Below are 23,329 nucleotides of genomic sequence, written 5' to 3'. Positions count from 1 at the left end.
GGGCTTAGGTCCACGTGCTTCCCTGCCCGCAGCTCCTATTGGCTGGGTCATGGCAGGGGAGGAGCTAGCACAAGCGCAACTCACGAGCACTCAGCATGCAGCTGTTCAGGGGTCGCGTGGCATGCACCTCTCCTGCTGCTGCCTGGCCCTCTTCTCCTTGGCTGTGGCTGGGCTTGAGCTGCAGTGCGGGGCCTGTGGCAAACCGCAACGAGTCTGTCTGTCTCCCCATTGCCAGCACCCAGGAGTATGTGTATCCCTGTCTCCGAGTGCTGGGAATGGGGCTGCATCCCTCCCCATTCTAACCCCTCTGCACCCCCATTCCCCACCACTGCATCCCTCCCCGTCCCAACTCCCCTGCACCCCCATCACCCATTGTATCCCAATCTCCGCCTCCCTCACTGCATCCCTCCCCATCCCATCTTGTCCTGCCCCCACACACCTATCCATCCCAGCCCTGTAACCCATACAGCGCTCTCCCACCCATCCTCTCCACCTCCCAGAGCTGCCACCTCCATGTCCTTCACCCCCCACAGCCCTGTATCCCATTCACCTCCATACACTGCTCCACTCTCATTATGTCCCTATACACCCCTGTGCCCCCCACATCCTTATGCACCCATAACCTTCTGCCTCCCCCTGCATCACCATCCACCCCATATATCCCCAACACACCTATTCCTCTCTCCTTTACTGCCCCCTCTTACCCCTACCCTGCTCTCATCCTTAGCCTCTTTCCCTCCCCACCCTCTCTCCTCCACCCCCACCCCACCCCATCTTTTCCCCTCCAGCCCACCCTCCTCCCTTCCCGGTTGGGTGATTTAGGCAGCCTCTGGAAAAGTGCATGAAAAAGTGTCTCTTTGTAGGCACGTGTGTGTATGCATGCATTGTATGTGCGTAAGAGACTGTGTGTCTTTATGTAGGGGGCTGTGTGTATTGTCACATGTGTATATACCTGTGTGAATAAAATTTGCAGCCTAACTCTGACTTTTATTCCTTTTGCTGGCTTGTGCAAAAAAAATTGATAACATAAAATGTGTATTCATTTCATACCAAGTTTTTAAAAGAGAAGGGAACTATAGAAAGAAAGTATTATTTCTTAAAAAGTTAATCACAGAATCACAGAATATCAGAGTTGAAAGGGATCTCAGGAGGTCATCTAGTCCAACCCCCAATCAAAGCAGGACCAATCCCTGTTGTTGACTAGTTGTTGACTAGTAACTGCAGAAGAGCCAATGTATTATACGTTTCTCCCCACCCTTGTCTAGTTACATTATAAACTCTGTTGCAATTCTCTCTTTTTATGTGTATGTCCAGCACCTACCACCCTGGAGCCCTGATCTTAGTTGGGGTCTCTAGGCACTAAACAACTGTAATATTAAATAATGTGGAAGTATATGTGTTAGTGCATGCTAGATGTGTACACATGAATACACGTGTGTATCTGCATGTAGGTGTTGGTATCAGTTTCTACAGATTTATTTATATAGGTATCTGGACAGGTGTGCATTTCTGTGGTTGTGCTCTATGGATTTGTATTTGGGCTTCAGGAGTGGGTCTTTAATGGACCCACTGTAGCTGTGATAATGTGTGGTCCTAATTCCATACATAAAATTAAAATAACTTTAGTGAACAAAAAACATGGAGCTAGTTACGAAAAATGGAAAGAGGGGAAGGAAAGAATCATGAAAACGTTTGTGAAATTTCATTTTTTAAAAAAATTATCCTTTTTGACTATTTGGCTGCCAGCTCTAGCGTCCTGTAACAAAGAAAACCTGAATACATCTGTCAAAACAATAAATATGCCTGTTTAGGTCTTGCAGTGAAAATGAGCAAGAGAGGGTGGGGAAGATCAAGTGACAGAGGGAGGGGGGAATGGAGTGAGCAGAGGCGGGGCAGTGGTGTTTTGTTTTCTGGAATTAGAAAGTTGGCAACCCTGTGTAACAACTAAAATCTGCTGTATCAAGATTACTAGTGCCAGTTGTCCATTTAGAAATAAAATCTGAGGTTAATTTACTTGTTAACAAATACAGATGGAACATAAAGAAATAATGCAGGTTGAAAAACTAACCACACCAAAAAAGGCGGAAATTCAAAATTCCTGTAGGAACCTTAGCTTGGCAATATTAGTCTGAGTATATTTGTACAGGATACGTTTACCAAGAAAAAGCAATCATTACAAATGGGCAAGGATATCCAGTCAACATTTCTGTAAGAATGGTAACATTTTCCTGACTTGTATGATTAATTTAATCTTTCTTATCACATTAATATATGTTTAAGTAGGGTGACCAGACAGCAAATGTGAAAAATCAGGACAGTGGGTAGGGGGCAATAGGAGCCTATATAAGAAAAAGAACCAAAAATCAGGATTGTCCCTATAAAATCGGGATATCAGGTCATCCTATTTAAGACAAAAAAGGAGTAGCTCTATTCTGCTGAATTAACTGCATACTTTCACATTTGGATAATATCAAAAGTACATAGTTGTGGAACTCCAATGAAACAATAGCATGAAACCACAACTGCTCATCCAATACTTAGTTTTATGTTACTCTGTTATCGCATACAACGTAATAATGAAGGAGTTTTGCACTCAATTTTAGTCACTTATACTTTACGAATTGTCAAGACTAGCACATGAAGTTTCAACTTCTAAAATTCAGCCATTTTTCAATTAGCCTTGTTCAAAACCTGCTTTTCTTGAAGATGTACTTTATACAAATTACTGGACTCAATGCTGGGGTAATTTGGTGAAATTCTGTAGTGAGTGTTATACAGGTAGTCAGACTGGATTGATTGATCTATTGGTCCATTCCAGTCTTAAAATCTATGAAAATATAGATCACAACAGTTTCTCATTCTCTGGTCCACATCCCATGGACATGATCGGGTCTCCTTCCGCAGGATGTTCTGACATACAATCAGAAAGGAAACAGCCATGGAAATACCAAGGAAAGCCTACACACCTCAGCAGAAAAAGCATAAGGTGACCTCTGCTGAACCTCACAATTTTGACCCGAGAGAGTTCCATCCGTATTGGTGTGTTGGAATTGTAACAGGCATCTTTGAATAAGATATGTTTTCCTCCCCCTACATAATGATCAGCTAACTTAAAAGCTGCCATAAAGATTGTAGTTTTAAAGGAAGCTAGTTACACCTTTGGACAGACCCAAGCATTAAAAGTTTCAGTGGTAAAGATTTATTTGAGAAAATTATGTGCAGTGAAAACCAAGAATTTAAATCTACCAGTATTTCTCTGCATAGTGTTTCTGCATTATTTTGAATATACGTCTTAATGTTATGGGGAAGATTTCTATCCCGAGATCAACTTTTATCATAAATATTCACAGGAATGCAGTACATCAGTTAACATTCTTTCTGGATATTTTGTGTCTGACTGAAGCTGTGTGTGTGTAAACCCTATCTTTTTGCTTATTTAAAAAGTAAAGTATAATCCCAGTCAAGGGAAAGCAAAATCTTTTCACTTTGTGCTTTGCTATTTGCGTACAACTATGGATTCTACTTGAACCCCTTTCCATTTATGGTCAAGCTGGAGATGCAGCCTAAAACAATTGGAATCACGCTCCCCAACCACCATTCTATCCGTAAATACATTTAATCTGCCAGGATCCTCTGAAGCAAGATTTGTTTTATAAATTTGGCATCCTAAGTTACCTCCGTTTTCCTTTCTCTTAGCTTCACCTCTACTTGCAGGCAGGTCTATTTTGCTAATGACTCTGCAGAAAGATTTTATTTCATGGTGAACCTTCGAAAAGTGTGTACTTAAATTGTAAATGCAAAACACAAGATTCCAAATTGCATATGCCATTACCCATTTTGCATTTACAACCCGGGTACACATTTTAAGGTTCAGCCTTCAGTGTCAGAAGGGGTAGGAAACTTAAAGCAACCTTCTAAGGTTGGTTTCTGCTGAAAGAATACAGGCAATACTTGGACTTATGATACAATTGGTTCCTGAAAATTGCGTTGTAAGTTGAAACATCGAAACCGCAATCCACTCCATTGAGGGACCGAGCGTCGTAATGTCGAAACCAATTGTTGCAAATCGAATCAGGGTGTCAATTCAGAAATGTCATAAGTCGAAAATCGAGGACTCCCTGTATTTCAATAAGTCTGCAGGACCTGTCCACTTCTTGACCCTTTTCCCCAAGCAACCAGCTCAGCTACAGAGCCTCAGGGATGGATAACTGGCTGGATAAAAAAGGATGGGAAAGAAGCAGGTGGCTTCCTCTTTTGACAGATTTACCTTTAGACATGAAAAGTTATAGAGACAACTTAAAGTGGATCTGACAACATTATCAACAAAATGGGAGACAGAACTGCCTGAAATGGTGAAGTAAAGTAAGAAAGATGACAGTGATCCCCAGCCCCGAGAGACTGTATTATTGGAGCCTCAAAAATGCGTAGAGCGTACTCTATCTGGGGAGGATTAAAAACCTTGGTGGCATATTTATTGCTATCATTTAACTTCTTCCAGTTTTATTAGCTTAGGCTAATACCTCAATTTTAGAGCTCTTTGAGTTACCCAAAGCTGTAAGGTCTGAAGCCTTTTTTTGCAGTAAAAGCAGCAGCAAGAGTGAGAAACAGCAGACATGAGCTAAGATGCAGAGTCACATTTAGTTCCATCTAAATTGCATCAATACAATGTAATACTGGGCTGTTAGGCAGGCACTCCTGTCCTAATAGTACTCACCATCTCCAGATAAAGAAACAGAGTATAAGATGTTCAAAGAAAACTTTGTTTGATATTCTGTTTGGCAAGGAACCACTTATCAACTGTTGTGATTGTGAAATCTATACTTCTCTATTGTTTGGCCTTTATGGTCCCTACTTCTCTACTGTTTATCTGTATGGTCTCTGTCTGATTCTTTAATTGTTTCTGTCTGTTGAATAACTAAATTCTCAAGTTTTAAATGAACTAAGGTGGTGGGGTCTAATTGGTTCAAGAATTATTTCATAATGTGCTAGGATTAGTTAAAGAATTGTTTCATCATGGGCTAGGATTGGTGAAAAAAAACACTGTTTTGTAGTACTTTAGTTTAAAATTATTGGTTAAGGTATAGCATGGTAGTTTTAACTATATACACTGGGGTCCAAAGGGAAGTTCTTTGGAACCTAACTCCAGGACACAGCCCAAGATCAGAGCTGTAAGACCTCAACAACCTGCTGACCATACCATGCAGAAACTAGAGCCCCTTAGAGCCCCCGGATGATCTAATCTTGACTGGCAATCAAGAAAAGTTCACCTGCCTTATTGGGAGTGGTGAGCACTGTATGCTTAGTGTGTGTATTCTGTTTTGGTAATTGTTAATAAATAATAGAGGTTAAGGATATTACTGTTTAAGACTCTTTCACTGCTAAAAGGCCCTGCAGAGCCCTGAGTCCACTGGAAATGGGTGTTAGCCCTGAGTCCAAGGAGGAGTAGAGTCTGGTGCCCACCTTTACACCAGTAGGGGTAAAGTTGGGTCCCTTATTTCCTAAGTACCCAAAAAGAGAGTGTGGAGGCTGTGCACCCTAAATTGTGCAGATAAAGCATGCATCAAGATTGGGACTCTGGTATATATCTTTACAGAAATATCTTCTGAGTACCTTCCATTGGGTAATCCCTCGCATCCACTTCAAGCCTGGCAACTCGGAAGAGACATCAGCAAGTTCTAAGGCACCTAGAAAGCCAAATACACAAAAGCAAATAAGTAATCTTGAAAATATAAACTTCAGGGAAATTGTTTAGAGGTGTACTTCTATGTAACCTTTCAAAACATGATTTTCTATAAAATTATACACCATGTTGGGGAAGCTAGAGAGATTTATTTTGAAATACATTTTGTACTTCAAGGTAACAAAGAAGATATGAAATTACACATCATTATGAACAGATTTTTAAAAACCAATAAGAACTTTAAAGAAGTTTGACAACAGATGAAAGTAAAGGATAAAAAGACAATGCTATACAACACTTGCTGTCAAAAATGACTTTATAATTAGATAAAATGTCCACTTTCAACCCTGATAGATTATGAGGCATCAGACTTTCAATCTAACAGTCCCTCAACAAAACACTATTTGCAGTATTTAACTCATTACTTGGTAAAATGCTTCAAGACGCTCTGAACATGAATAAAACTACATTTTCTATGATTCCTTTAAGTGTACTTGAATCATCACCCATTTAAAAAAAAAAAAGCCACACATTACTGTTTTCATTATTACTAAATTGCTGTAACTCAGGATTGCTATAAATGAAAGAACAGAGAAAGGTCTTTTTCTTTACTGATTTTCAGTTTACTTGCTTTATGCATTTTATAGTACTTTGTCAGTTCACTCCCCTTTGTCAACCAAGCAGTCACCAGTCTCTTATTTCCACAGGTATTCCAGACAATATAAAAAGGTGAAAATCTTAAAATAGAAAAACATAATTGTAAACCCCACAAATTGGCATGGGATGTCATTTTTCAAAGTTGACTCAATTGGAAGTTAGTCACAAATATTAAAAGGACTCCATGTACAGTAAAACCCCTTGATTTGAGCTTCAGTAAAGACAAAAAGAAAAGGAGTACTTGTGGCACCTTAGAGACTAACAAATTTATTAGAGCATAAGCTTTCGTGAGCTACAGCTCACTTCATCGGATGCATTTGGTGGAAAAAACAGAGGAGAGATTTATATACACACACACACACACACACACACAGAGAACATGAAACAATGGGTTTATCATACACACTGTAAGGAGAGTGATCACTTAAGATAAGCCATCACCAGCAGCAGGGGGGGAAAGGAGGAAAACCTTTCATGGTGACAAGCAAGGTAGACTAATTCCAGCAGTTAACAAGAATATCAGAGGAACAGTGGGGGGTGGGGTGGGAGGGAGAAATACCATGGGGAAATAGTTTTACTTTGTGTAATGACTCATCCATTCCCAGTCTCTATTCAAGCCTAAGTTAATTGTATCCAGTTTGCAAATTAATTCCAATTCAGCAGTCTCTCGTTGGAGTCTGTTTTTGAAGTTTTTTTGTTGAAGGATAGCCACTCAAGACAGACATCCAAAACCACTGGAAATAATTTGTAAGTGTGCAGTTCGCTGATTCAGTCAGAAAAGAAATGTTTGCTTGGGGTGGATCTAGTGTGGATAATAATATAATTTATAAAAAACTGCATGTGAAAGTCTAGAAATACCTTTAGAGATGGCATGAAACTGATGTGGGATAAAAACCAGAGATGTTAAGTGATTTAGTCAAGGACACAAAGGATGTCAGCAGAGTCAAGAATAGAATCCAGGCCTCATAACTCTCAGTCCCCAGGCAGAAGGCACTAGAACCCAGTTGCCCATGAGCTAGTGTCATTCCCTGATATTTGGTAACATCCCTCCAGCAGGCCTAGGCTACTTACTACCAACTACTGCTGCATCTGATCCTCCCCCCATAAAATGGCACATTCTTACTCAACTGTTGTGCTCCATATTTGCTTGCTACAGTGACAAAAATAAACGTTTACTACTTTTTACTCCTGTTGATGCTACCGAGGCAACAAAAGCTGAGTCTAAATGAGCCTTTGGTACATCATTTACAGAACTGTTTAAGATCCAACAGTTACAGTTATAAAATCTACCAGTGCTGATCAGTGGCGTAGCCAGGTGGAAAAAACAGGGGGAACGGAGATAAAAAAAAGGCACCACCCGCTAGTACTCACCCGGCAGTGCTCCAGGTCTTCAGCAGCCCTTTGGCATTGGGTCCTTCACTCGCTCTGGTCTTCGGCGCTGAAGGACCCCCCCCACCGCAATACCGCCGAAGACCAGAGCGAGTGAAGGGCCCGATGCCGAAGTGCTGCTGTAGGCCTGGAGTGCCGCTGGGTGAGTAAAAATTTAAAAGGCGCCAAAGAATTAAAACAGTGCCACTTCTGCTCGGTGGGGGAGCGGGGCGCCCCCAGCTACGCTATTGGTGCTGATAAGATGTCGCAGGAGACCTTATTTGGTCTAGAGAACTTTTATTACAGCTGTTGATGTAAGAGGAGAAAATAAGGCAGCTCCCATTCACACACTGAGAGTTTCTCATCTATACTGCACTCATCCCTGGCAATCTAATCTGTTATTGTGAATCAGTAACATTTTAATGTATTGTTCAGTAAATATTCAGCCAAGATATCTCATTTTCTCACCTTCACTTTTTTCCAGCAGGGATGCAATCACAGCTTCATTTTCAACAGGATTCAATGAACATGTAGAATAGACCATCCTCCCTCCTTCTGCCAGTTGTTCTACACCACGGGTTGCAATCCTTAACTGCAATCTAAAAGAAAAATGTTTGTCTAAACCATTCAGGAACCAGCAAGACTCCCATTATCCTTTGTACAAAACACCCTGTTACAGGTGACGCTTACTTGAAACCTCAGGGAAAACTTCATTACAGACATTCTAGCTATATTAAATTAGGCATTAAAACAGAACACACAACGTTTAAACACAGAGCTTAATTTCCTCACGCCTCCATTGAATGTGTCTATTACCATAGTATCTGAATGCAGGCAACCTATCTTGGCCACTATACCTCTCTGGCCCAGGAATTCTAGCATTAAAATCAACAGAATGAGAAGCATGGCCAGCACAACAGTTAGTGTTGTACCAGAAAGACACATATCACACAATACAATATCCTGGACGGGGATGTGCATCCACAATACAACTCTGCCCCTAAAATAAACCCCGTAAACTAATTTATTTCAACTACTAGAATACTACTGTTTCAAATACACTTTTAGGTACACAAAACACTTAAATTTTAAAGAACTTAGTCAATTAAGCTATTTCCCAAAAACCTTACAAAAAAATTCCTATGGATTGCAATAATTTGCAGTGTTGAAAAGCAGCATATATAAATCTGTACAACAGAAAGTTAGTACAATGTTTACATATCAAACCATATCTAAATTGAGAGGTTAGTAAAATTAAATAATTTTAGGTTTTAAAATAAGATTTTAGAAATCTTATTTTTCTTTAAAAAAAAAAATCAATTTACAAAAATATGCTTACTTCCAAAATTCACAAACCCTCTACCACCAAACTACAGTGTTAAATTAACAGCCATGTTTGATGCATTACAATAGCCAAGAACCCAAGCTGTTTATTTGTAAAACAAGGTCAGGACCAATCTTTTATTCATATTTATCGAAGATAACAATACAGGGATTTCACCAATATTCATATTTTATTTTACATTAGAGTTTTGGTGTACAAAGTGGACACTGCCATTTTAGGATTGCACGGTCTTCCCTGCAGCTCCTGCCACCCGCCTCCTATCCAACTAGTTGGCTCACTGCCATTACTGTGCCCCCCACTGCTAGCAACTCCTTCCCAATGGATTCCCTGCCTTTGCATTAGTTATTTGTGGGGCCTTACCAAGTCATTTTGGTCAATTTCAGTCATAAAATTTTTAAAAGTCAATTTCAGTTTCAGATGTTTACATCTGAAATTTCATGGTGTTGTAAATGTGGGGGTCATGACCCAAAAGGGGAGTGTAGGGCGTTGCAAAGCTATTGTGCGTGTGTGGATGGGGAGTCACAGGATTGCCACCCTTACTTCTATGTTGCTGCTGGCAGGGACGCTGCCTTCAGAGCCCAGCACAGCCATGGAGTTTCCTGCAGCCGGGGGAGGTTCCTGGGGATTTGATCCAGCCCTAGAGTGGCCCCTGCAGGGAAAGAGGAAGTCCCATCCCTCCCTAGCCCCACAGGGACTAGCAGCTGGAGTCCAGTGCACATAGGAATCCTCCACTGGGGCACCCCCAGCCCTGCCCCTCCCCTATAATAGTCAGATATCACAGGGGAGATCAGATTTCACAGTTCACTATGTGTTTTTCATGGCTGTGAATTTGAAAGGGCTCCAGTTATTTTGGTATTCATAAAAACCAAAAACAATAGGGATGCTACCCTATCCTTAATGTAGACTGATCCCACATTTGGAAGATTATCCCCTTCTCAGAAGAAAGTACAAGGAAATTAGCTGTTTGTTGGGGAAGGGAAAAGTGGCAACACTTCATAATTTCTATTTGTAAATCTGTTACGCTGATGACATTTTCTGCAAATATATACAGGAATTATAAATATGCACTTTTACCCATGTAGCTGTAAGCTATTTTGTGTTGTCCATTTTTTCCACACATCTATATTTTTTCTCATGGTTCCATCTCCACTGCAATAGAAGTTTACATGTTAATTCACAAATAAAAGATTTTTTTATGATCTACATTTAACTCTATGCTGAAAAATAAGTAAATACAAAAATGGTGTTTTAACCCATGAGGAGACAATCCATTTTGATACTAACCACAGGGGATTCATCTTAAGAGGATGCTAAACCCCCAGCAGATCTTGTCTCAGACTAAAATATTAGTCAACTGTGAGACAAGGGAAAAATAATCTGTCTCAGTTATTACCTGGAATTCCCACTAAAAACTGGAACAGTGTGTTTTGGTAGCAATCAAGTTAGACATAGATTTCCCCCTTTTCTAATTATTTCTTTAGGGATTAAAGGCAGTCACAAAATAAGAAAATAGTGGAACTATTTACAGGCAAAAAAAATTTTTTAAAAAACAAATTAAGTTTTCAAAGTTAATAATCAAAACACAACACAGCAAAATAAAAAAATACATCACTAAACAAGTACTTTCTTCACTATTATTGCAATAGTGCCCAGTCAGTATTACAACCCCATTTTTGCTAGGCACTGAACTCATGTAGGAATACCAATCCTGAACTGAAAAATTTACCATCTAATTTGATTGATATGCTGCTAGTTATCATCTTACCCCAGTTACTCACTTCAACACATTCCTTGTAAGCTACCAGACCCAAGAGCAGCACTCAGATTCCTACTTCTAAGTTAGGGCAAACTGGATCTTCCATCTTGATCCAACTATTTAGCTCCAAAGTCTCAGAAACTATGCAACCCATCTCTACTCTGAGTGGATTTCCAGCACCAGACTAGTTTTACCAGCTGAGAATCAATCAAGAGATGCGTTCTGAAAGTCCAATAGGCAACAAAACCTTGTAATGCACCCACTGAAGTTAATTTCACAGACCTAACATGTAAAATCCCAGCCCCAAATAAGTAAATTAAAAAACTCCCACTGACTTCAATGATGCTTAGACTTCACTCCTTATTTTAATATAAAATAAAACATGAGAGGTTTTCAAAGAGTTAGTTAATATTTTTGCTTAAACTAACTTATTTCAGACTATGCATTGAGATTTAACAAAAATGTGACATCATTTACAAGAGTTGGAACTTCATATTGCTATATCACTGGGCTCAAGTAAATTCCTGACAAATGCTTCCTCACGACAAGTAGTCTCTTCACTAAAACAATTCCATTTTGAAGATGTATAATGAGGGATAGCTTAGTGGCTTGAGTATTGGCCTGCTAAACTCAGGATTGTGAGTTCAATCCTTGAGGGTGCCGTTTAGGGATCTGGGGCAAAAATTGGGGATTGGTCCTGCTTTGAGCAGGGGGTTGGACTAGATGATCTCCTGAGGTCCCTTCCAACCCTGATATTCTATGATTCTAAGTTAAAAGTTAAAGAGAAAGTAAAGTAAGTATATGAAAGTGACTTGGTTTGCTCAGACAAAATGGCTGATTGGATGGTTCAGGAAGCTGGTAATGTCAAACACTGCACTGGAAATAAGGTGTACATTTTTCACAGTGAGGGTAATTCACCACTGGAACAGTTTATCAAGAGTCATGGTAGATTCCTTGTAACCAAAAGTGAGAACAAATCATACAGCAGATGGTGATGTGAAAATAGTAGTCTCCATCCCAGTTACAGTGGACAATAATCCACACAATAAGAAACAACATCTCATCTGTTATTTTTGTTGATACTCTCAATAGAAACATCTAGACCACTACATATGGGATCTACACCGCCCTGCCTCCCCTCCTGCCCCAGCTTTTTACAATAGAACCAAAGTACACAAGATGCTTTAAAAGCTTTAAGATGCTGCTATTCATACTAAAGGACTTCTTTCCAGACAAACAAAAAAGTGTTGGTTTTTTTTAAATTTAAAAATGCACAATCATAAAAATGTGAATGTTCATTAAAATATGATACAGGACAAGGGCACGTAAAAAGCTGCTTTTGCAGTGACAGATTGATTTTTTTCAAGTTCATTTTTAAGTGAGGAGAAATTTAAATTGAAGCTGCTTCTGCAACTTTTCTCCTTCCCAAGCAGTCAATTAGAGTCAGTGCTACACAGGAAGGCTCTAAGCTAGGGGCAGTTAGTCACAGACACTAATTGGTTAAAGAACTGCATTGAGGTCCTGTTCAGCAGGCCGGACTTTTCTTCTGTACCCCTCTCTCATACAGTGCTGAATGTGTTGGGGCTTGAAGCCACTCATTTGTCTCATTCTCCATTCACTAAGCGGGATGAGCAGTTTACCCGCCCACCACCCATAACTAGCACAAATAAATCCTTACTCTTCAACGTGCATCAGCAGCAAAAATAAGAGCGTGAACATAACTTGAAAGGAAAAATGGCTTGAGTGCCTACTGAACAACTAAGAGGACTCCGGAAAGACGACAAAAGGGGAAGGGAGCAAGGGGAAGAGATGATCAAAGGGGAGTAACAGGGACAATAAAATTCCAAAAAACAAAGAACTAACAAAAAATACATACAGAAGATTGTTCAGTCACAGAATAGGAATTCTCCCTCAGTTTTTAGCTTCCAATCCAATTAACTATCAATTGATTTAATAATACAAAAGTAGCTAAATGACAACAATGTCTCATCTTTCCCTCTGACCAAGCATTTGGAATCTTCCAGTGGGAGAGGGTGCTGACATAGCAGGCAGGAATGATCCTACTCACAGATGATTAAAGAATACTTCTCTGAAGAAAAAAAAAAATCAGTGAAAACGGCATCTTCTAACTAAAGGTATTCAGAGTCCTATCTGTTCACATTGCTCATTAAACTAATTTTTACTTTTAAAACCAATGTACTCTTCAAGCACCAGCCCAGCTCTGAAAGAACTATCTGGATTCTACTCTGGCTCATGCATTACCAACAGAATTCTTAAATGTACATTAATTTACATTTGTGCAAAAATTTACATTTTGTTAAAAAAAGCAAGCTTTTAGAAAATCTACAAAAAATAAAAATGTTTCCAGATTTTTTCAGTCTTAAAAACATACCTTTGCAGTATTTGAAAGAAACCCTGCAGCACTAGGAACCTAAAATTAGCGATCATAAACAAATGAAAGTGACTTTACTGATTTTCATTATCCAAGAAATGCAAAAAGTAAACAAGGGCAACTACCCTGAATTATTAAAAAAAAAATTCCTTTTAGTAGGCAAAGATGATAGCAATAGAGATAAAATAATTTATGTATTTTTCCTGACTGCATCCCTTTAAATTCCATTTACGTTTCCCTTAACTTTCTTTTTTCTTGGTGATGCATGAACTAGGAAGAATTCTGACTTTCAGATTCCAAGCTAAATTTCCAAACAGTTGGGGGTGGGGGATGAAGAGGTTTTACTTGTAAATTGGGTAGATTTGATATGGAAGCGATTGAGACAATAACTAGGAATCCTACAACGCCATTTTTGGAGAGAGTCGCTTTTCAGAACCGAACTGCACTTTTAAGCCCTGAAAGAAATAAAAACAACTACGCCTGTACAACTTGTTTCAAATAAAAGAAATTAAGATTAGTGCAGGATTTAGTAGTGCCTCCTCTCCCATAGGTATTTAGACTGGCTATCTCATTTTAGATACAGTATTAGTGTATAAGATTGTATTTGCTTTTAATATGAATTTTGTTTCCATTAATTCCCGCAGTTTTGGAATTAAACAAAAACTAAAAGGTGTTAGATCGCATATATATGCTCCATATATACCTTCCCATTCCTGATGTAAAGGTTTAGAAAACAAACTTAGTCCATTAGCTAATGCAAGCTAAGGATAGGCTGGAGTGAGGCAAAAAGATCACTTATTTTAAACTAGAATTCTTTATTTAATCTGATGTGAAAGGAGAAACAGCCTGTTTTGGAAATCACAGTGAACCCTGCCTTTCTTCGCAGAAAGACAGCGTGACAAATTAATAACAAAAAAGATTACATTAAAAGTAGCACAATTAATATGTGTACTAAGAAATAAATGCAATATACCTGCAGGGGACATCACATAAAATCCTATCATAGAAGAGGACCTCTTTTCTTCCATTATTGTCTATTTGTAGAGTAGGGATGCTGGAAGCGTCATGATTTACCACCATGATGCAAGGACTGTTTAACCTCTTAGCCTGATGAACCAGCAAATAGCAGCGCTTGTTGTCAACATCATTAGCAATTACAAACCCCTCTGGGAACAAAATAAAATGTACAGGTTAACAGGAAGCATCTGTGTTTTGCATTCATATATTAGCCAGCAACTATTCTGCAAAAATATACATCACAGAAGCCAAATTGTGGTTTTACTATTCAATAATTATATTTTTAAAATATAGGTTTCCCTTCATATTACATAAATTGTTTGGAGATGAGCATTTTATAGTCCTAATTTTTAAGCCTCGTTTCAAACATTTGGAACATGGAGTGCTCTGTTTAAATTAGAGGTGCTCAATCCTGACACTATACAACTGCAACAAAAATACAATTCTTCCGCATCTCATCCCAGAGTTAGCAGAGCTTAATTGTAGAGATGATATGCACTGATGCCTGAAAAGGACAAAGTTGCTCTGCTGAACGCAACAGGTGGTATTTTTGCAGCCATTTTATAGAAAATAAAAAGAATTCTCAAGTTAGAGTGACTAAACAAATGGTTTTTATAATGAAGAACTAACACAACCTAATGTAATATCTAAGGAGAGCACTAGAACAAAATTCCCAAGATACAGTTTCTTGAATTCACACTTGCTTAATTACATGGAAAAATTAAGCTCTGATCACATTTAATGTTATTTCAACTCTCCGCAAGTATATAATCCACATAGCTCTTCTTCTGAGTCACACTGAAGCAAAAAGTTTTAAAGACAACCTGCATATAATTTGAGAAGTCAACTGTTGGCTATGGAGAGCTGTGAGGATTCATGAAGTGGAAGCTTGCAATATAATAAAATACGACCTTTAAAAATACAAGTTTAAGATCTATTACATGCTGAACACCTCTCCAACCTAATCTTACTATTTGGGGAATTCAGCACATAATTAGTTTTATTATATATGTTTGTAAAACTTGCAAATGGCCTTTTATAATAAAAATCTTTGAAAATCAAAAGCTTCAGAAGCCTGAAGTAAATAGTCCTGACAGACTTACCTGGAAAAGGAACATTCATGTCTGCATGCAACATTTCAATGAGTTGCGCAGTCTTAGACCCCGGTGCAGCACACATATCTAGAATCTACCAATAAAAAGTTTTAAAAGTAAAACATTTCAAGATTTCTCAAACATGTTCAGCAGTTTTGATTTTAAACTGATTTCTTGCAAAGATTTCTTTTAAGCATAAAATAGAAAGTTCAAAAGTATGACACAAAACAGTTCATCCTAGCTATTTCTCAGATGAGTTACCCTTTTCTGAGCATATATCCATCAGCTAAGGCTATATCTACTCTACCACTTCTGCTGGCAAAACTTATCTCGCTCAGGGGTGTGAAAAAATACACCCCTGAGCAACATAAGGTACACCAACATAACACCAATGTGGACAGTGGAAGCTCTCCTGATAACAGATACTGCTGCTTGTTGAGGGTGGTTTAATTATGGTAATGGGAGAGCTCTCTCCTGTTGTCATAGAAACACTACACAAAAGATCTTACTGCAGCGCAGCTGTATCGGTACAGCTGTGCCACTGTAAGCTCTCTAGTGTAGACAAAGCCTGAGACAGGCATTCTAGTTCAGTCTCCATGCACATGAGCAACTATCATTAGAGTTAATGAGAACTATTCATACATATTAAGGGTACATTTAAACTACAGTTTTTTACTTCATATTAATTATCTTTGGTGAACTGAAAATTAATACATTTGTAAAGGCTAGTCTGGACGCTCTCCAGAAGTTTGTGGTTTACCTTAGGGGAAAATTTAAAGTAAACTATAAATTTTCATATAAGAACTGAGTCAGACCAATGGTCCATCTAGTCCAGTATCCTGTCTTCCAACAGTGGACAATGCCAGGTGTTTCAGAGGGAACGAACAGAACAGGTAATCATCAAGTGATCTTCCCCTGTTGCCAATTCCCAGCTTCTGACAAACAGAGGCTACGGACACTACAGAGCATGATTTTGCATCCCTGCCCATCCTGGCTAATAGCCATTGATGGACCTATTCTCCACAAACTTATCTAGTTCTTTTTTGAACCCTGTTAGTCTTAGCCTTCACAACATCCCAGGCAAAGAGTTCCACAGGTTGACTGTGCACTGTGGGAAGAAATACTTCTTTATGTTTGTTTTAAACCCAACCCCCTTGTTCTTGTGTTATGAGGAGTAAACAACATTTCCTTATTCACTTTCTACACACCAGTTATGATTTTATTGAGCTCTATCACATCCACCCTTAGTCATCTCTTTTTCAAGCTGAAAAGTCCAAGTCTAATTAATCTTTCCTGATATGGAAGCTTTTCCATAGCCCTAATCATTTTTGTTGCCCTTTTCTGAAGCTTTTCTAATTCTGATACATCTTTTTTGAGATGGGGCGACCACATCTGCACACAGAATTCAATATGTGAGCGTACCATGGATTTATATAGATGCAATATGATTAAGGTTGTGAATTTGTCATGAAGTCACGGATTCTGCTGCGGCCAATGCGACTGGCCTGGGAGCCGCTGCTGGGGCAGTCTCAGGCCACCGTGCCCTCCCTCCCCACAGCAGCAGGAGTTTGGGTGTGGGAGAGTGCTCAGGACTGGGGCAGGGGGTTGGGTGTGGCAAGGGGTTAGGGCTCCAGGCAGTGCTTACCTTGGGAGGCTCCCCGGAAGCAGCGACATGTCCCTCCCTCAACTCCTACATGAAGGTGAGGCCAGGCGGCTCCATGTGCTGCCTCCGCCTATAGGTGCTGCTCCCATTGGCTGCGGTTCCTGGCTCTAGCAGCCGAGGGACATGATGCCGCTTCTGGGGAGCCACGCGGAGCCAGGTAGGGAGCCTGCCAGCCCTGCCAAGCCCCACCCCGCCCCCAGAAGCAGTGGTGGTCCTGGGCCACCCCCTACCCCCCCCAAAGCACACAAGATTTAGTGAGGGGTATATAGGGGTATATAGTACAAATCATGGACAGGTCAGAGGCCATGAATTTTTGACTTTTACCAAAAATACCTATGACTAAAATGTAGCCTTAAATATGATATTTCCTGTCTTAATATCTATCCCTTTCTTTATGATTCCCAACAGTCTCTTAGCTTTTTTGACTGCCACTGAACACTGAATGCATGTTTTCAGAGAACTGTCCACAATGACTCCAAGATCTCTTTCTTGAGTGGTAACAGCTAATTTAGACTCCATCATTTTATAGGTATAGTTGGCATTATGTTTTCCAATGTGCATTGCTTTGCATTAATTTTATCTGCCATTTTGTTGCCCAGTCACCCAGTTTTGTGAGATCCCTTTGTAACTCTTCTCAATCTGCTTCGAACCCAACTATCTTGAGTAGTTTTGTATCATCTGCAAATTTTGCCACCTCAATATTTACCCCTTTTTCCAAATCTTTTATGAATATGTTGAACAGCACTGGTCCCAATACAGACCCCTGGGGGGACACCACTATTTACTCCTCTCTATTCTGAAAACTGACCATTTATTCCAACCCTTTGTCCCTCCATGGACAAACCTATGGGAAGTGCCTAGATTACCCTTTACAAACATGTCAACTACCTTGAGTTAATTGGCAACTATCTTGAAATATAACCACCAATCACCCTGGGTTGAGTCACACATCCTGTGGTGTTGACAGCACTCCAAACAAAACAAAACAAAATATTCCTAAATAGCTCTTGCTCAAAATGAAAAAATGAGCCACAGTGGAGAGCTTAAGAAAGGTGACTATAATATTATAGGTTTCAGAAATCTCTGTATGCAGAACACATGGTCTGTCCTAACAAATAAAGCATCAACACAAATGCTATGGGGTTTGTAATTTTCTTATTTTACCTGTAAGACTTCCAGTTCTCACATTACTTTGAAGATTACCTTATGATGAGGATTAACATTAAGCAGCAGAGGAGGGATCATACTGACAGCTTCTTGACGACTAATGTTTCCCTAAAATAAAATGAACATATTTGCAGCATCCATTAGATCTGATACAAATGTGATTTACAAAAAGAAAAGGAGTACTTGTGGCACCTTAGAGACTAACAAATTTATTAGAGCATAAGCTTTCGTGAGCTACAGCTCACTTCATCCGATGCATTCATCGGAATGCATCCGATGAAGTGAGCTGTAGCTCACGAAAGCTTATGCTCTAATAAATTTGTTAGTCTCTAAGGTGCCACAAGTACTCCTTTTCTTTTGCGAATACAGACTAACACGGCTGTTACTCTGAAAAATGTGATTTACTTCACAATAAAACATTAATAGTGCTGTATAAATGAATGTGCACTGAAAAAGTCAGCATTACAAAACACCATGCAACTTTCCCCCTCCCCCCCACAACTTTTTCCGTCACAGATACAGAAAGTTCCTCCTTTGCTCTCCTCCTTTAACCACTCCACTTGCTCCAATGACCCCATCCCATCTTCTGATCTCTCTCACACTCACTCCTCCGCTTCCTTACTCTTTTCCTTAACTTTCCTCCGACTCCTTCTTCTCACAATATAAACATGCCTCAGTCTCTCCCATCTTAAAAAACCCACTCTTCCCCCACTTGTCTATCCAACTACTGTCCCATCTCCCTTCCTACTAAATTTCCAGAACTATAATCTACAGTCCACAATCCCTGTCTGGAGCTCCTCTCCTTCCATTCCATCCTAAACCTTCTCCAATCTGGCTGCTGCCCCTTGAGCTCTGCTGAAACTCCTCTTGCCAAAATTCCTAATCTCTTTTTAGCTAAAACTCAGAACCAGTAATCCATCCTCATCCTCCTTGAAGTCAGCCAACTTTGACACCACCAATTACACTCGTCTTGAAATCGTGTCCTCTTTTGGCTTCTAATTGCTTCTTCAACATGTTCTTTGGAGGATCTTCCTCATCTCCCATTCCAGCTTTCGGGGGGGGATTCTACAGGGCTCTGCCCTTGGTCCGCCCTTCTCTTGCCCCTTTTCTCTGGGTAATCTCAGCTACAATCATAAATTCAATTACCATTTCTTTGCCAATGATTCACCGATCTTTCTCTCCTCCTCCAGACCTAAGTCCTTCTGTCCAAACTAAAAATCTCAACATGTCTCTCTGACCTCTCCTCATGGATGCTGTCATAAACATACAGCTACAGGTAGGATAAAATCCCTCCTTTACTGTAAGGGGTTAAGAAGCTCAAATAACCTAGTTGGTACCTGACCAGAAGGAGCAAGAGGGAAAGAAGATATTTTCAAATCTGGAGGGGCCTGGGAGGAGATATTTGGGGAGGGGGGGGGGGAGAATAGGGCTCCAAGTGGCCCCTCCTCGAATGTTTGTTTAAATTACTTGGTGGTGGCAGCAATATTGTTCAAGGATAAGGAAAGGAATTTGTGCCTTGGGAAAGTTTTTAACCTAAACTGGTGGAATATAATAATAGGGGGTCTTTCATGCGGGTCCCCACAGCTGTACCCCAGAGTTCAGAGTGGGAAGGGAACCCTGATAGATGCCTACCAATCAGCTCAAGCAAAACATGGGTAACGCAGATGTCTTAATTTTCCCCCCAAAACCTCTCTGCAATACCACCATGTTGCCTGTCACTCAGGCCTATAATCAGGGCATCATCATAGTTTCAGATCTTTCTCTAGGCCCTCACATCTAGGCTGTCTAAACCTTGCAGATTCTTTCTCCACAGCATCCCTAAAATGTGGCCTTTCCTATCCATCCACACAGCTAAATCTCTCACCTTATCTCAGACCTCAATTACTACAACATCTTTTTCTCTGGCCTTAAATAAATACAGTCTTGCCCTGCTCATATCCATTCACAATAATGTGCTGTTCCATGATTAAGGGTTCTAGGCATTATGGTAACATAAATAATAATAAGAAAAGGAGTACTTGTGGCACCTTAGAGACTAACAAATTTATTAGAGCATAAGCTTTCGTGAGCTACAGCTCACTTCATCGGATGCATTTGGTGGAAAAAACAGAGTAGAGATTTATATACACACACACAGAGAACATGAAACAATGGGTTTATCATACACACTGTAAGGAGAGTGATCACTTAAGATAAGCCATCACCAACAGCAGGGGGGGGAAGGAGGAAAACCTTTCATGGTGACAAGCAGGTAGGCTAATTCCAGCAGTTAACAAGAATATCAGAGGAACAGTGGGGGGTGGGGTGGGAGGGAGAAATACCATGGGGAAATAGTTTTACTTTGTGTAATGACTCATCCATTCCCAGTCTCTATTCAAGCCTAAGTTAATTGTATCCAGTTTGCAAATTAATTCCAATTCAGCAGTCTCTCGTTGGAGTCTGTTTTTGAAGCTTTTTTGTTGAAGTATAGCCACTCTTAGGTCTGTGATCGAGTGACCAGAGAGATTGAAGTGTTCTCCAACTGGTTTTTGAATGTTATAATTCTTGACGTCTGATTTGTGTCCATTCATTCTTTTACGTAGAGACTGTCCAGTTTGGCCAATGTACATGGCAGAGGGGCATTGCTGGCACATGATGGCATATATCACATTGGTAGATGCGCAGGTGAAGGAGCCTCTGATAGTGTGGCTGATGTGATTAGGCCCTATGATGGTATCCCCTGAATAGATATGTGGACAGAGTTGGCAACGGGCTTTGTTGCAAGGATAGGTTCCTGGGTTAGTGGCTCTGTTGTGTGGTGTGTGGTTGCTGGTGAGTATTTGCTTCAGATTGGGGGGCTGTCTGTAAGCAAGGACTGGTCTGTCTCCCAAGATCTGAGAGAGCGATGGCTCGTCCTTCAGGATAGGTTGTAGATCCTTGATGATGCGTTGGAGGGGTTTTAGTTGGGGGCTGAAGGTGATGGCTAGTGGCGTTCTGTTGTTTTCTTTGTTGGGCCTGTCCTGTAGTAGGTGACTTCTGGGTACTCTTCTGGCTCTGTCAATCTGTTTCTTCACTTCAGCAGGTGGGTACTGTAGTTGTAGGAATGCATGATAGAGATCTTGTAGGTGTTTGTCTCTGTCTGAGGGGTTGGAGCAAATGCGGTTATATCGTAGCGCTTGGCTGTAGACAATGGATCGAGTGGTATGATCTGGATGAAAGCTAGAGGCATGTAGGTAGGAATAGCGGTCAGTAGGTTTCCGATATAGGGTGGTGTTTATGTGACCCAACCCCTCAGACAGAGACAAACACCTACAAGATCTCTATCATGCATTCCTACAACTACAGTACCCACCTGCTGAAGTGAAGAAACAGATTGACAGAGCCAGAAGAGTACCCAGAAGTCACCTACTACAGGACAGGCCCAACAAAGAAAACAACAGAACGCCACTAGCCATCACCTTCAGCCCCCAACTAAAACCCCTCCAACGCATCATCAAGGATCTACAACCTATCCTGAAGGACGGGCCATCGCTCTCTCAGATCTTGGGAGACAGACCAGTCCTTGCTTACAGACAGCCCCCCAATCTGAAGCAAATACTCACCAGCAACCACACACCACACAACAGAGCCACTAACCCAGGAACCTATCCTTGCAACAAAGCCCGTTGCCAACTCTGTCCACATATCTATTCAGGGGATACCATCATAGGGCCTAATCACATCAGCCACACTATCAGAGGCTCCTTCACCTGCGCATCTACCAATGTGATATATGCCATCATGTGCCAGCAATGCCCCTCTGCCATGTACATTGGCCAAACTGGACAGTCTCTACGTAAAAGAATGAATGGACACAAATCAGACGTCAAGAATTATAACATTCAAAAACCAGTTGGAGAACACTTCAATCTCTCTGGTCACTCGATCACAGACCTAAGAGTGGCTATACTTCAACAAAAAAGCTTCAAAAACAGACTCCAACGAGAGACTGCTGAATTGGAATTAATTTGCAAACTGGATACAATTAACTTAGGCTTGAATAGAGACTGGGAATGGATGAGTCATTACACAAAGTAAAACTATTTCCCCATGGTATTTCTCCCTCCCACCCCACCACCCACTGTTCCTCTGATATTCTTGTTAACTGCTGGAATTAGCCTACCTGCTTGTCACCATGAAAGGTTTTCCTCCTTCCCCCCCCCTGCTGTTGGTGATGGCTTATCTTAAGTGATCACTCTCCTTACAGTGTGTATGATAAACCCATTGTTTCATGTTCTCTGTGTGTGTGTATATAAATCTCTACTCTGTTTTTTCCACCAAATGCATCCGATGAAGTGAGCTGTAGCTCACGAAAGCTTATGCTCTAATAAATTTGTTAGTCTCTAAGGTGCCACAAGTACTCCTTTTCTTTTTGAGAATACAGACTAACACGGCTGCTACGCTGAAACCTGTGATTATGCAAGGCACTGAATTTAGCCGTATAGAGTGGAAATCTGTCAACTTCATGAAAAAACTCGCACAGATACAGACAGACATCATCTTCCTCTCCAAATGCAAACAGATGGACATCATACCGAAAGGACTGAAGGTAAAAAATCCATTACAATCTACATACCACACAGACTATGCTGACAGCTTGTGCCACACACTCTCAAGGAAACTGCGGAACCACCTGATCAACATCCTCTACAGCAAACAGGGAAAGATTAAGAATGAGCTCTCAAAACTGGATACTCTCATAAAGAACCAACCTTCCACACAAACTTCCTCGTGGCTGGACTTTACAAAAACTAGACAAGCCATTTACAAAACACACTTTGATTCTCTACAAAAGAAAAAGGACACTAAGCTATCTAAACTACTATATGCCACAAGGGGCCACAACAATGGTTCCCGTAACCCACCCAGCAATATTGTTAATCTATCCAACTATACTCTTAGCCCAGCGGAAGAATCTGTCCTATCTCGGGGCCTCTCCTTTTGCCCCTCCACCCCCACGAACATGATACAGTTCTGTGGTGACCTAGAATCCTATTTTCGACGTCTCAGACTCAAGGAATATTTCCAACACACCTCTGACCAACATATTAATCCACAGAGACCTTCCTGCCAACACTACAAAAAGAAGGATTCTAGGTGGACTCCTCCTGAAGGTCGAAACAGCAGCCTGGATTTCTACATAGACTGCTTCCGCCGACGTGCACGAGCTGA

The 23,329-nt window shown here is 40.5% G+C and overlaps 1 protein-coding gene across 1 annotated transcript in view; it reads right to left on the bottom strand.

Annotated features, from left to right (window-relative positions):
- The window catches only part of NSUN2 (NOP2/Sun RNA methyltransferase 2), a 54,024-nt gene that overhangs the window by 23,436 nt on the left and 7,259 nt on the right, over positions 1–23,329 (bottom strand). Inside the window, exons 5-10 of the mRNA XM_038393294.2 lie at positions 18,176–18,247; positions 15,319–15,403; positions 14,172–14,364; positions 10,125–10,199; positions 8,174–8,304; positions 5,611–5,684 (exon numbers count right to left, since the gene is read on the bottom strand). Coding sequence (XP_038249222.1) covers positions 5,611–5,684; positions 8,174–8,304; positions 10,125–10,199; positions 14,172–14,364; positions 15,319–15,403; positions 18,176–18,247 — 630 coding nt within the window. The remainder of the gene's footprint in view (positions 1–5,610; positions 5,685–8,173; positions 8,305–10,124; positions 10,200–14,171; positions 14,365–15,318; positions 15,404–18,175; positions 18,248–23,329) is intronic.

This window comes from Dermochelys coriacea, chromosome 2 (genome assembly GCF_009764565.3).
Source record: "Dermochelys coriacea isolate rDerCor1 chromosome 2, rDerCor1.pri.v4, whole genome shotgun sequence".
In the NCBI taxonomy this organism is placed as follows: domain Eukaryota; kingdom Metazoa; phylum Chordata; order Testudines; family Dermochelyidae; genus Dermochelys; species Dermochelys coriacea.
This window is presented reverse-complemented; position numbering and strand designations above follow the sequence as displayed.